General features: G+C 38.7%; 1 protein-coding gene across 1 annotated transcript in view; it reads right to left on the bottom strand.

The window, feature by feature from the left end:
- Positions 1-921, bottom strand: part of PGM1 (phosphoglucomutase 1) — a 66637-nt gene extending 65716 nt beyond the window's left edge. Inside the window, exon 1 of the mRNA XM_002810739.6 lies at positions 363-921. Coding sequence (XP_002810785.2) covers positions 363-608 — 246 coding nt within the window. The 5' untranslated portion in view covers positions 609-921. The remainder of the gene's footprint in view (positions 1-362) is intronic.
- Between the last annotated feature and the right edge of the window lie 14657 nt (positions 922-15578).

The raw sequence follows: 15578 nt of genomic DNA on the forward strand, positions 1-15578 counted from the left end.
AGGCGGCAAGGTTAAGGCAAATGTCAGACGCCTCGGGAGGGGCGGGGGACGGGGAGAGGGAAGGCAGCGGCTAGAGACGGAGAGTCGGGCATGACCTTGGGAGGCTCCGCGCCCGCACCTTCCCGCGCCCCGGGAGTCAGGCGAGCAGCTCTGCCGGTTCCCGTGGCCACTTTCCCCAGCCCGGCGACCTCCGTCGGGCCCCCAGGCCAGAAGAGCGAGCGCGGAGGAGGGGGAGGAGCGGGAGGTGGAGACCGGGGCGGCAGCGCGCGGAAGCGGCCGGCCCCGAGCAAGGGAGGGCGCCGCGGGCCGCACGTCGCACACACGCCAGGGAGCACAGCGGCGCGGGGCCGCGCATCCCTTACCCCGTTGGCGGCAGCGATGCGGGCAATGAGCTGGATGGCCTCCTTCATGTAGAACCGACCGTCCCCGCCCACCACCAGCGTGGCCTCCTGCCGCTGCGCCGGCTCCACGGTGGAGATGATACTCTGGATGAAGTTCTCCGCGTAGTTGGCGCTGCTCTGGAACACCTTCACCCGCTTCCGCAGCCCGCTCGTGCCCGGCTTCTGGTCCGGGTACGCCTGGGTCTTAACTGTTACGATCTTCACCATGGTGGCGACTTACTGTCCGGGGTCAGAGCGGCGGATTCGGCTGGCGGAGGGGCGGCCGGCTGGGGCTGCAGCTGCTGTGGGGTGAGGGCGCGGCGGGGGGGGGCTACGCCGCACTCTCGGCCCGCGTTTGGCCCTCCTCCTTAAAGGGACAGGGGACAGGGCCCTCCCTCCGCGTCAGCCCACCTCCTGGCAGGTCCGGAGGGAGGGGAAAGGGGAGCGCCCGTCTCTAGGCCTCCTGTGAAATGGGTGGAGCCTTACTGATTTACTCTCCCCTTCGGAATCCTATCCACTGTAGAAAGAGGCCCGCAACTCCTCCCCTAAGTGTTGGGGCAGAGGTTGGGGTAGGAACCCGGTCATAGGGCAAGGACGTGAGGCGGGGTGGAAAAAAGTATAGGGTAGAATGATTTCCAGTGGTTTGGCGAATGCGTCGTGTGCAAATAGCTTTCTGGAAACCTGTTGGGAGGGACAGAAGTGCCAGCCTCAGCTCGATTTCATGTCATAATTCTTTCTATTTCTCCCTAAATGTGAGGGCATTTGAGTTCCGTAAATGAGTCGACTCCAAATGTTTACTGCTGCACCACACACTTGACCACCATTGGTGACGGTGACTTAGCTATGACTTGCTGAATGTGGTGTTTCTAAACCTTTCTAAAGTATGGGTTTTATTTTTCCCCTTTTTATGCTTACAAAACTGAAATTCAAAGAATAAAATGCCTTGTCTCATTGCCACACAGCTAAGTCCATGCGGGAGGCCAATTCAGGTGGTCTGGCTCCAAAACCAGGGCTCTTCCCATGATTTGCCCGCTGTGACACCAGGTTGGCAACTAGGAAATGTACAAGGAGGACTTGACAAATGTAGGAACAAATATATGGTAAGGATAAGTATGAACACCATCAAAATTAGCCAGTTACTCATGTAATAGAAATAAAGTGAGGAGATCAACAAACAAGGACTGATATGGCTGGAAAAGTTTCACAGGGGATAGCAAGGTCAACCAAGGGGATTTGATTATTAAGTAGGAATCTTCAGTGTTTCTTGTTTTTCGGTTTAGTATCTCCCTTAATTTGGTGAGAGTGATTGTCTCCTCTGTTCAAGAAACCTGTCATTTTGGTAAAGTGGCAAAAAACTTGGCTTTACAAGATGTGTGCTCTTGGGAAAGTTAGTTAATGTCTGTGGGCATCCATTTCCTTACTGTAAAATAAACATATTACCTATTTTGGAATATTTTTGCAAGATTTAATGGGGTTTTGTATGTCAGAAATTCTCAATCATGGATACACAGTAGAATTACTTGAGGTGGTTTCTAAATGGCCCAGTCCAAACAAATTCAATCATAATCAGCTGATAGAAGTAAATCATCTAGCCTGGTGCCTGAAACATAGAGGCCTTCAAAAATATTAGCTCCCCTTCCCCAATTCCAAAACCAGAGCTTATCATTCACCTGTGAATTATATTCTTTTGGTGGTTAATTGGTATGTCTTGATCAAGCAGGGAGGCGAACAGACCCATGAGTGTAGACTCTCACAAACCAAGTGTTGATACACATGCTCATATAGTACATGTTACGTAGATACAGAGTGTTGATATAGTCACTGTAGATGAGTTTCGGTGGCAAATATGATGTGAAAACAGAACCCTGGACTGCTAGTCATGAGTTCTAATATTTGCACAGGAGTTTACAGAGCGGTGTAATCTTGTGAATTAAATAGTATAATCAAGCCCATTTTACAGAAGAGAGAATTGAGGATTGAATGGTGAATGTAATCAAGGTTATCTAACTCCACAAAATGAAAATATAGCATAGATTCACCGAGCCTTCAAAATACCTACCTTAGAGTTGTATGGTTTAGATACTGAATATAGAGCTCTTACCACAGTGCTAATAAGTAAGTCAATAAATGATAACTCGTAGTCATGGGCCCAAATTCAGATCTCATGCCCTTTCTATATTCTTCAGTATCTTTGGAAATATGATGCAGCTTTTCATTTAAGAGGAGATTGATCTATACTTCTCTCAGAAGTTGTAACAATTAGCTTTAACTGCATAACACACCAGTCTAAATCTGAGTGGCTTAAGACAACCTCCATTCATTATTATAGTTCATGATTCTATGAGTTAACTGGCAGTTCTGCTGTTCTGGACAGGGTTACTGTGGCCCCTTATACAGACCTAACATGATCCCCATGTTCCTTGCCTCCTGATAATCATGCCTTTATGCAATCCCCTTGTATTACAGATTGAGTATCCCTTATCCGAAATGTTTGGTACCAGAAATGTTTCAGATTTTAGATTGTTCCAGATTTTGGAATGTTTGCATTACAGTGGTTGTGCATCCCACATCCCAAAATCCCAAATACAGAATGCTCCAATGAGCACTTCCTTTGAGTGTCATGTTGGCACTCAAAAAGTTTTGGATTTTGGAGCATTTTGGGTTTGGGATTTTTGGATTTGGGATACTCAACCCGTACTTTTCTACTGCTGTATGACAAATTACCACAAACTCAACAGCTGAAAACAACACTCATTTATGATGTCACAATTCTATAGATAAGAAGTCCCAATTCTATAGATCAAAAGGTTTGGCCAGGTTTAATTGCCTCCTGGTAATTATGGATATATAACAGCTTATAAACATCACGGAGAAAGTATTTTGACCTTCATTACATTCTTTTTAAGGCAAGCAAACCTGTTTAAACTGATTTGTCTACAGCCAGTTGGTTTAATTTCATTGAATTCTTCCCAGAGCCTCAAGATAAGAATCCACCCAAGCTTGGTGTGTTCTTATCTCGAGGCTCTGGGAAGAACACCTTGATTTGAAGTCAAGAGCCAAGCTGGCTTCTTACCTGGAGGCTCTAGGAAGAATCTGCTTTCAAGTGTTAAAGATAAATAAAAATAGAGGCCCCAGTTTAGATATTTTAAGTCCAACCACCCATAGCCAGGTAGCCAAAACTTAAGTCATCCTTATTTCCCTGAAACACTTGCTCTAGACATAAACAAAACACAAAATGTCCTTGACAGTGTGATTCAATGAAATTAAACCAATCGGCTATAGACAAATCAGCTTAACAGCTCTACTTGCCTTAAAAAGAATGTAACGAAGGTCAAAATACTTCCTCCTCAATGTTTATAAGCTGTACTGTAACTGCTGTGAGCTGGGCTTCTTGCCACTTTTGGTTAGATGTCTTCCAGTTCGTAAACTGTTCTTTGTATGCATGCTAAACTTTTAAAAATTTTTAAAGTTTGATCTGATTTTAACACAGCGCATTCAGATTGCTGGCAGGATCTATTTCCTTGCAGTTGTAGGAGTGAGGTCCCCATTTCTTAGATTAGACCTACCTGGATATGTATCATCATATTCACAGGTTCTAACCACATTCAAAAACTGACTTGCAGAGATTTCCAAGTTGTAGTATTTATGAAAAGCAACAGAAGGAGTCTTATTCCCCTGTGGGTAGCACTGAAATCGGGAAAGAAGCCATTGGACCTGATGAGCCCATACAGACAGAAATGAGAGAATTACTGGCATTGTGGACCAATGACCAAGAATAAAACAGGGTGATTGTATGCCTGCATAGACATTTGATATCAAAGGCTAGATATTTTTCCCAAATGCTTTGGCACTCTATAAGCTAAGTGTACTTAATCATGGCCCCAGATGGGCTATCTCAGTGAAATGAAATAGAAATGAAGATGAATTCTGAAAAAAAAAATTATTTCCTAATCACCTAACTCTGTCAACCGAGATTTATATCTGCTCACAGAAATCTGAGTCTCTGCCACCTGAACAGAATGAAGTTTTGAAAACATTAAGTTGTTAAAGAAAAAGTAAGTTGTCATTCTCGTATCGTTAGATTATGGTGAGGTATTTATTCTTTTTATCTGTTTTCTAATTCATATTTTTTCATGTTCATATAGTATAACTACTTTTATTAATTCTAGTAAAAATCCAAGATGTGGGTCAAAGATTTACCAAAAGATATTCTAAATCAGAATTACTTATAATATGGGAATAGTAAATGGTACAACATAAATAGAAGAAACAAAATTGTAAACATATTATCCCACTTGAGTGTTTTTTCAAGAAATACACACAGACATACACACACATACAAACACATAAAGGACTGGAAGGAAATATACCAAGATGTGCAACAATGATTACCACTGGGTTGCAAGATAGGGCAATGTTTATTTTCTTTATATTTTATCTGGATTTTCCAGGTTTTCTATAGGGAATTTGTATTATTTTTTAAATGATAAGTAAATATTATGTTTTTTTTCCTTTTCTTTGAAATACCTTTTAAGTGGTAATCCCTACTTTTTTTTTTTTTGGAGACAGTCTCACTCCATCACCCAGGCTGGAGTGCAGTGGCACGATCTTGGCTCACTTCCGCCTCCACCTCTGGGGTTCAAGCAATTATCGTGTCTCAGCCTCCCAAGTAGTTGGAATTACAGGCACATGCCACCATGCCCAGCTAATTTTTGTATTTTTAGTAGAGATGGCATTTCGCCATGTTGGCCATGCTGGTCTGGAACTCCTGACCTCAAGTGATCTGCCTTCCTCGGCCTCCCAAAGTGCTGCAATTACAGACATGAGCCACCACACCCGGCCCTCATTATTTCATTAATGAATTATTCTTTACCATTTAGATGTATTCATTTGTGTATTGATTTATTAACTCTATAAATATGTTTTGAACTTGTACTAAATGACAGCTCTTTGAAAGGTGTTTGATGAATAAGACAAAATACTCTCGGCCAGGTGCGGTGGCTCACGCCTGTAATCCTAGCACTTTGGGAGGCCGAGGTGGGCAAATCATGAGGTCAAGAGATCGAAATCATCCTGGCTAACAGGGTGAAAACCCATCTCTACTAAAACTACAAAAAATTAGCCAGGCGTCGTGGCGGGTGCCTGTAGTCCCAGCTACTCAGGAGGCTGAGGCAGGAAGATGGCGTGAACCCGGGAGGCGGAGCTTGCAGTGAGCCAGGATCGCTCCACTGCACTCCAGCCTGGGCGACAGAGCGAGACGCCGTCTCAAAAAAAAAAAAAAAAGCAAAATAGTCTCTGGTCTCACAGATCTTGCAATATGTTGGAGGAGACAGATACTGAATAATAAATCATAATCATGATAAGTACAACAAAGAAGTATAGGTGCTGTTAGATTGTAAATAGAAGGATCTATCATTGGAGAGACAATATCCTGGAGGAAGTGCTATATAAGCTGAGGGATAAAACTGAGTAATAGTACCTGGCCAAGTGAAAAGAGAGGAACAGCATTTCATTCCAGAAAGAACATTAAGGGAAGTTTAAAGTAAGAAGGAATCTAGTGTCATCAATAACTTGAAAAAAGACAGTTAGTGTAACTGGAGTATAAAAACCTCGGGGTGGAATGGTAGGTCTGATCATATTGGGCCTTGTAGGGGGGTGTCAGGTGTTGAGATCTTTATCATAATAGCAGTGAACAAACAAAAGCATTTTGTTTTCATTGTGGCAAAACATACGTAACAAAATTTACCATTTTAATGATTTTTAAGTGTACATTCAGTGGCACTAAGTACATTCACATTGTTGTGCAACCATTGTACCATCCATCTCCAGAACATTTTCATCTTCGCAAACTGAAACTCTGTACCCATGAAACAGTAACTCCCCATTCCCTCCTCCCTCCTACCCCTGAAAACCACTATTCTGTCTATGAATTTTACTATTCTCAAGTGCAATCATATTTATCCTTCATTTGCATTCCAATTGCAATGATTTAAAGAAATGTATTTACTATAGGATAACAATCTTTGATGACTGCAACAAATAATAAATGGTATGTATGTGAAATTTATAATAAAAAAGATGTATGGAGTTTATAATGAAAATACTGGATGGTGAAGTGGGTGATATAGTGGCATTAACATTTAACAGTTATTAGTTACATGGCTTATACGGAAACCAATTATCAAAGTAAGAAATATTGAAAAGTAATTCATTAACAACATGTAGACAAAGCCTTAGCACGCACCTATTTGGCATACAATAAAAGCATGTATCATGTTATTCTTAAAAACAAAACAGCTCTATATCTATGTATCCTCATCTTCCTGTCTGGTGGTGTCAAGTAATGGTGGAATAATCTATATTGAGGAATACTGAGGATGTCTCCAGTTTAGGACTAGAATGTCCTAAACCAGTCTCTTAACTAGAGACTAGTCTTTCAGTTAACAGAGCTCTAATAGAGTAAGTCAGTTGTAAATAATCTTCTATAAGAATGTGCAGTTATTTGTAACTGGAAAATAATTGACAATTCCATGTGAACCCAAATTAATGCTGAACAATATTGCAAATGTCATTTTAGTTCATTTATGAAGTCTAAATCATAGGTTCTTCTTGACTGCAGATTTAGTTTATTAAATCCTGACCTATTTGTAATTTGCTGAAATGACTACTTCCTACATATGGAAGCAATGTGAAACCAATGTCCATTTGTATCCATAAGTTATTCAGGTGTTTAAAACTTTTACTTGAATAAAAGTTAATAGATATCTGCACGCTGTGATTCTGAAATTAAGTTTGTTCCTGTGCCAAAATAATAATAGTTTCTGAATTCATGTTTCAGTGTCAAGTGGTTATTCATAAGGCTATATGTGAAAAGGATTGATATATGTGATAAATTGGACTTTTTCCTTAGAATTCATTTTTGGAATCTTCTATAAAGGATATCAGTCTGAATTAATTTATATGAATATTTGATATGCAAATATTAATATTTCAAATGGCAAAAGATAAGATTTTTAAAAATACAGATTGTGAAGGACATTTTTCAAGAGATAATGAATGTCTTCGTTTTTCCATTTCATCAGTATTCTCGATTCCTTGTTAGATGCTGTGGTAGGTTAAATAATGGCTCCTAAAAGTTATACATTTCCCAATCCCCAGAATCTGTGAGTGTTACCTTATATGGCATAAATGAGTTTGCAGATATAATTAAGAATCTTGAGATGGAAAGATTATCCTGGATTATCCAAGAGGGCTCTAAATGCAATCACAAGTGTCCTTAGAAGACAGAGAAAGGAGGACATTTGACTGCAGAAGAGGAGAGGGCCAAGGAGGCAGATTGGAGTGATGTAGTCACAAGCCAAGGAATGCTGGTAGACACCAAAAGCTGGATGAGACAAAAAATGCAGTCTCCTTTAAAACTTTCCAAGGAAGCACCGCCCTGTCGTCACCTTGATTTTGGCCCAGTTATACTGATGTTGAACTTCTGGCCTCCAGAATGTGAGAAAATAAATTTCTGTTGTTTTAAGCCACCAAGCTTGTGGTAATTTGTTACAGCACCTATAGAAAACTAATACAGATTGATATGGTTTGGCTGTGTCCCCACCCTAATCTCATCTTGTAGTTCCCATAATCCCCACATGTCATGGGAGGGACTTGGTGGGAGGTAATTGAATCACAGGGGCAGTTAACCCCATGCTGCTATTCTTGTGATAGTGAGTGAGTTCTCACAAGACCTGATGGTTTTATAAGGGGCTTCCCCCTTTGCTGGGCACTCATTTTCTCTCTTGCTGCCCTGTGAAAAGGTGCCTTCTGCCATGATTGTAAGTTTCCTGAGGCCTCCCCAGCCATGCAGAACTGTGAGTCAATTAAACCTATTTTCCTTATGAATTACCCAGTTTCAGGTATTTCTAAAATAGCAGCGTGAGAACAGACTAATACACAGATGCTTTAATTTTATGGAGGGCTATGAGCCACGAAACTTATGGCTTGATCCTCTGGAGGCCTAAAGCATGATTTCAGGTGACCAGCAAGAGACAGAATAAGGAAAAAAAAAAAAAAAAAGGCTATCCTAAAGCTCTACAATCAATAAACACCAGAGAAATGTATATCAAGTGTAGCACAAGTGAAGGAAGGAATCAAGAAAATCATGGAGGTAAATATCTCCAAATTATTATCTTGCTTAAATTATCTGAAAAACTAAGGTCAAAAATGTTTTTTTCCTCGAATTGTCTAGGAAACATAGTTCTTTGTTTATTCACTATGTAGAATTGCTGCAGTGTACTGGGAGTGTTCTGTATGCCACCTTGAGATTCTGAACGCAGTCTATCAGAACTAGTTTAGAATTGGCTGGTATTAGCAATTTTTCCTCATAACAGAACTGTTTTTCCTTTTTCCCTTGATATCACTTCCCTGGATATGATTCTTAGGTTCTGTTATTTTTCTTAATTTTGAAGCCTTCTTTGAAATACTTTTATTCATTACCTTCACTTACTCTCCCTTTCATCCATCTGTTCCTTTTCAAACCACCTATCAAATTTTTACTAAGCACATAGTACAGGATAGTCAGTTAGGTCCCAGATTAGCCAACCAAAATAAGATCCCTGTACTCCAGAACATTAAAATAGGGAAATCTAGACATGTACACAAATTAATAAAATATACAAAGTATAAGCTACAAAAAGGTACTGATTTTTAAAGCTAATATTAAAAAGCAAGATATTAAATCAATAATCTAAGCTTCTACCTTAAGAAACTAGGAAAAGAACAAGTAATCCCAGGGTAAGCAGAAAGAAGGAATGAATAAAGGTAAGGGCAGAAATCAACAAAATTAAAAACAAAAAAAATCAATAAAACTAAATAAAATCAATAAAACTTTTATTTGAAAAGATCAATAAAAATGACAAACCTCCAGCAAGACCAACAGAGAGAAGACACATTTTATTAATATCAGAAATGAAAAAGGGATATCACTACAGACTGCATTGGCAATTTTAAAAAATTCTATGCACATAAACTTGACAACTTAGATAAAATGGACCAAATCCTCAAAAAGCCACAAACTACCAAAACTCAACCAAGAATAGGTAAACTGAATATCCTGTAGCTGTTAAAGAAATTGAATTTGTATTAAAAAAAACCTCTTCCGAAATAAATCTCCATGCCTAGGTGTTTCTAATGAGAAATTCAAGTGAACATTTAAAGAAATAACACCAATTTTACAGTCTCTTCCAGAAAATGAGAAAGCATACCCAACTCATCTTATGAGGCCAGAATTACTCTGATACCCAAACAAGACAAAGACATTTCCAATTAAGAAAACTACAGACCAACATCCATTTTATGCAGTCACAAAAATGCTCAACAATGTCCAGTTGACCCTGAAATAATATGGGGGTTACGAATGCCAACCACCCCCCCAAGTCGAAAATCTATCCATAACTTTTGATTCTCCCCAAACTTAACTACCAATAGCCTCTGTTGACCAGAAGCCTTATGGAACATAAACAATAAAGTTAGCTAGAGAAAGGAAAATGTTATTTGTTATCATAAGAGAACATATATTTACTGTTCATTAAGTGAAAGTGGATCATCATAAAAATCTTCATCCTCATTATCTCCATGTTGAATAGGAGGTGGAAGAAGAGAAGTTGGTCTTGCTGTCTCAAGAGGCAGGCACACTTGGTGTAACTTGGAAATACATTGTAATTTTTTTCTTTTTTCAAGACAAGATCTTGCTCCATCACTCAGGCTGGATTGCAGTGGTGCAATCATAGCTCACTGCAGCCTCGAACTCCTGGGCTCAAGTGATCCTCTGGCCTCAGCCTCATGAGTAGCCGGGACTACAGGTATGTGCCACCATGCCCAGCTAATTTTATTTTTTGTAGAGACAATGTCTTACTATGTTGCCCAGGCTGATTTCGAACTCCTGTCCTCAAGCAATCCTTCCACCTCAGCCTCCCAAAGTGTTGAAATATAGGCATGAGCCACCACACCCAGCTACACTGTAATTTTTGTCTGTCTTTTTTGGTTTCTTATTTCTCTAAAAATGTTTCTATACAGTACAATACATCTTCCACTGTTTGCTCTAGTTTCCATGTTGCAAAAGAAGTCAAAAGTGATCTTGAATAATCAGAACCCTTATGCCAGATTGTCTCATGTCATTTTGTTTCCTGGCACTGCTTCTTCTGTGTCTTCTTCCTCATCATTTGGCACTGGTTCAGAATCACTCAACTCTCTCCTGTTGTCTTAACTCCTCTGGTGTGGTGTCTTGAATTTCTCCAAGATCCATATCTTAAAAACCTTTCACCTCCCACCATTTTTTTTTTTTTTTAGCCATATCCACGTCTTTCATTTCTTTGATTAGGTCTGTCATAAATTCCGTGAAATGATGCACAACATCTGGACACAGTTTTCTCCAGGAATTCATTGTTTCAGGTTTGATGACTTTCATGGCTTTTTCTGTAGCATAATCAATGGTATTATCCTTATAGACTTTTATGATGTCCTTTTGTTATTGTTGTTTTAATCTTTGTCTTTTATTTTTATATAGTTTTCTAAAAGGCCATCTCAGCTTCAGATCATGGTTTCTCTCTATTGGGGGTTCTCATCCATAGTGTTGACACTCCTTTCCACAGAGTACCTCCCATGTGAAATGAGCCTTAAAGGCCTTCATGACCCCCAATCTATAGGTTGAATTAGGAACCTTGTTTTGGGGAGCAAGTAGGCCTCATTGACACCTTCAGTGTTGAATCATGGGGTTCCGTATGGCCAGGGGCATTGTGCCAGATCAAAAGAACTTTAAAAGGTGGTCGCTTACTGGCAAAGTACTTCCTGACTTCAGCAACAAAGCATTGATGGAACCAATCTAGAAAAAGTGTTCTCATTGTACAGACCTTCTTGTTGTACAACCAAAAGACTGGCAGCTGATGTTTATCTTTTCCCTTCAAGGCTGGGGAGGGTAGGGCGTTGTAGGGGGAAGAGTTTAGCAGCTTTATAGATAAGGGCAATCTTGATCATAAACATGACTGCATTCATAAAATGGTAGAGTTTGTTATCCCTTCCTGCCTTAAATCCTGGTGCTTCCTTCCCCCTTACTAATAAATGTCTTCTGTGGCGTGTTTTTCCAGAATAGGGCACGTTAGTCTGCATTAAAAACCTGTTCAGGCAGATATCATTCCTCCTCAATGATTTTCTTAATAGTATCTGAGAACTCATCTGATCCTTCTTTGCTGGCAGAAGCTGCTTCTCCTGTTATCTTGACACTTTTTACGTCAAACCTCTTTCAAAAATTATCAAACCATCCTTTGCTGGCACTAAATTTTTGAGCTTTATATCCTTAAACTTCCTTTTGCATGGCTGGGTGTGGTGGTTCACGCCTGTAATCCCAGCACTTTGGGAGGCTGAGGTGGGTGGATTACCTGAGGTCAGAAGTTCGAGACCAGCCTGGCCAACATGGTGAAACCCCATCTCTACCAAGAATACAAAAATTAGCTGGGCATGGTGGCATACACCTGTAGTCCCAGCTACTTGGGGGGCTGAGGCAGGAGAATTGCTTGAACCCAGGAGGCAGAGGTTGCAGTGAGCTGAGATGGCACCACTGCATTCCAGCCTGGGAGGCAGAGCAAGATTGCATCTCAAAAAAACCCAAAAATCTTCCTTTGGCTTTGTCATATAATGACTTCACTTTTTTTTTAATCCTGTTAATTTACAGGTATGATTTCCTTATAGCAATCCTGCACCCACATAAAAGCTGCATTTCCAATATGAGATGAAAAGGTATTTAGCAAAAAGGGCAAGGTTTTCATGCCTGCTGGCATAGCTGCAGCAACAGTGGCATGAATTTCCTTTTCTGTTTATACAATGGTCCTTATGTTTTATTAATTTATCTTGAAATGGCAGGCAACCACATCTGCAAACCTCAATCCACAATGCATATCAAGCAATTCAACTTTTTCTTGTAATGTCATGACTTTGCTATGCTTCTTAGGAGCACTTCCAGCATCACTAATGTCACTAGTGGCATTTTGAATGGGTCCCATAGTGTTAGACAAGGTTTACAATATTCCATTAAATACAATGAAAAATACATAAGAACTATGAGATCGTTTCTTTACTTTGATATGCAATTTACTGGAGAAACAAGCTGCTCTCACAGTTTAACATCACAGCATGCGGTGTTTTCAGTGGATACTTACAACACTTGAGTTCACTGCAATAGCAGCAGGAGGTAGCTATGAAATTATTACAATAGTGCAATATGTACTACAGTTAATTTTATACAGTTATGATTTAATACTGCATCTTTACGTTTGTTTACGTTTGTCTTGACTATGAATGGCACCATGTGTAGTCTGTGTTTATGTGCCTAAGTTTTGATAAATTTTAACTTTTTATAATAGATTTTATGTATGTGTAGATTTTATGTAATAAATGATAAAACAGGCCACTATCTACATATATTTTATGCATTCATGACATACCTAACTTTTCCTTGCTTTTTTGGTTATTTCTAGGCTATGCAGTAAGTTTTTTCAAAATGTCGCAAATGTCCAAAAAATTTTCCAATTTATTTATTGAAAAAATCCACATATAAGTGGATCCATGCAGTTCAAACCCAATGTTGTTCAAGGGTCAACTGTATTAGCAAATTGAAATCTAAAATATATAAAAAGAATAACATATCACAATTAAGTGGAATTTATCCTAGAAATGAAAGGGTGGTTCAAATTTGAAAACCAGTCAGTGTAAGGTAGCATATTAACAGTCTAAAGAAGAAAAACCAACCATACAACCACATCAATTGAGATAGAAAAAAATATTTGACAACATTGAGCATCCACCCTTTTTTTTTTTTTTTTTTTTTTTTTTTCTTTAAGAGACGGGATTCTTGAATGCTCAGGCTCAAGTGATCCTCCTGCATGAGCCTCCTAAGGAGCTAGGACTACAGCCAGAAGCCACTGCTCCTGGCTCAGCATCCATTCTTAATAAAAACCCTCAGCAAACTAAAGAGAAGTAACTTCTATAACCTAATTAAGGGCATCTACAAAAACATCCACAGCTAACATAAAATAGTGGTAAAAGACTGAATGCTTTCCCCACTAAGATTGTGAGCAAGGAAAGGATATCCACTGTCATTGTTCTTATTTGATATCTTAATGGGAAGTCTTAGCTAATGCAATAAGGCAAGAAAAAAAGACATAAAAGGCATATGGATAGGAAAGAAAGAAATGAAAATGTCCCCATTTGCAGATTACATGCTTTTCTAAGTAGAAAATCCCAAGGGATATATAAAACACAGTAAAAAAAAACCTTCCTAGGACAAATAAATGAGTTTAACAAGGGTCTCAGGATATAAAGCCAACATATAAAAATCAATCATATTGTTACATATTAGCAATGCACAGCTGAAAACTGAAATAAAAATACAAACAGCTCATAAAAATAAAATATTTAGGTATAACTCTAATAAAGGATATATAGGATCTGTATGCTGAAAACTACAAAATGCTGATCAAAGAAATAAAACCTACCTAAGTGGAGAGCAATACTGTGTTCATGAATTGGAAGAGTCAACATAATAAACATGCCAGTTTCCCCCAAATGATCAATACAGTTAACACAATACCAGTTAAAATCCCAGCAGGATTTATTTTTTGTAGATATAAACAAGCCAGTTCTAAAATTTATATGAAAAGGGAAAGAAACTAAAATAGCTAAGATGATTCTGGAAAAGAACAATACCATTGGGGAAATCATGTTACCTGAATATAAGACTTACAATGAAGCTACTGTAATCAGGACAATGTAGTATTAGTGAAGGGAAAGACACATTGATCAATGGAACAGAATAGAGTTCAGAAATAGACACATTGATCAATGGAACAGAATAGAGTTCAGAAATAGACTCATGCAAAGATATGGTTCTACATGACCAGTGAATTTTTCAACAAAGATACAAGAGCAATTTAATGGAGAAAGGATAATCTTTTCAACCGATGATATTGGAATAACTGACATCCATATGAAAAAAAATGGACCTCAACCTAAACCTCAGAACTCATACAAAAATTAACTCTAAATGTACGAAGTAAAACTATACAACTTTTAGAAGAAAGCAGAAGAAAAATCTTTGTGACCTGGGGTTAGACAACGACTTCTAACTTGACACCAAATGCATAATCCATTAAAGGAAAAACTAATTAATTGGACTTCATCAAAATGTAAAACTTTCACTCTCCATACGATCCAGTTAAGAGAACAAAAAGACTATCTACAGAAGAGAAGAAAATACTTTCAAATAACATATCCAATAAAAGACATATCCAGAATTTATAAAGTATCAAATGGTAAGAAAATGAAACTCAAAACTCAACAGTAAGAAAACAAACCACCTTATTTCAAATGGGCAAAAGGCTTGAAGAAGCACCCCATCAAAAAGTGTACTATGTATGCAGATGACAAAGAAGCCTATGAAAAGTTGTTCAACATCATTAGCTATTAGGGAAATGCAAACTAAAATCACAATGAGATACCACTGCACATCTATTATAATGGCTAAAATAAAAAATGCAGACAATACCGAGTACTGATAAGGATGCAGAATAACTGGAATTCTCCTACATTGCTGCTGGAAGTGCAAAATGGTACAGCCAATCTGGAAAACACTTTGGCGGTTTCTTAAAAAGTCAAACGTATATTTACCATATGATCCAGCAGTACTACCTGTGGGTATCTACTATAGAGGAATAAAAACTTATGTCCATGTAAAAATCTGTAGATGAACTTTATAGCAGTTCTATCAATAGTTACCAAAAACTGGAAACCACCCAGCAGATGAATGCATAAATAAACTGTAATACAATCATATAATAAAATACTACTCAGCAATAAAGGGAACAAACTATTGATACATACAATTTGGATGACTGTCAAAGGCATTATGCTGAATAAAAGGATTCAGTCTCAAAAGGTTACATACTGCATGATTCCACTTATACAACATTCTCAAAAACAAAACTATAGTGATGAGAATAGAATAGTGGTTTCCAGGGGATAGGGGTATGCATAGGGGTAAGGTCATGGGGATGTGACTATAAGAAATAACATGAGGGAGTTTTTTAGTGATGGGACTGCTCTGTATCCTGATTGTGGTGGTGGTTATATGAATCTATACATGTGTTACATTAATAGAACTGTGAA

This window comes from Pongo abelii, chromosome 1 (assembly GCF_028885655.2).
Source record: "Pongo abelii isolate AG06213 chromosome 1, NHGRI_mPonAbe1-v2.0_pri, whole genome shotgun sequence".
NCBI classification, from domain to species: domain Eukaryota; kingdom Metazoa; phylum Chordata; class Mammalia; order Primates; family Hominidae; genus Pongo; species Pongo abelii.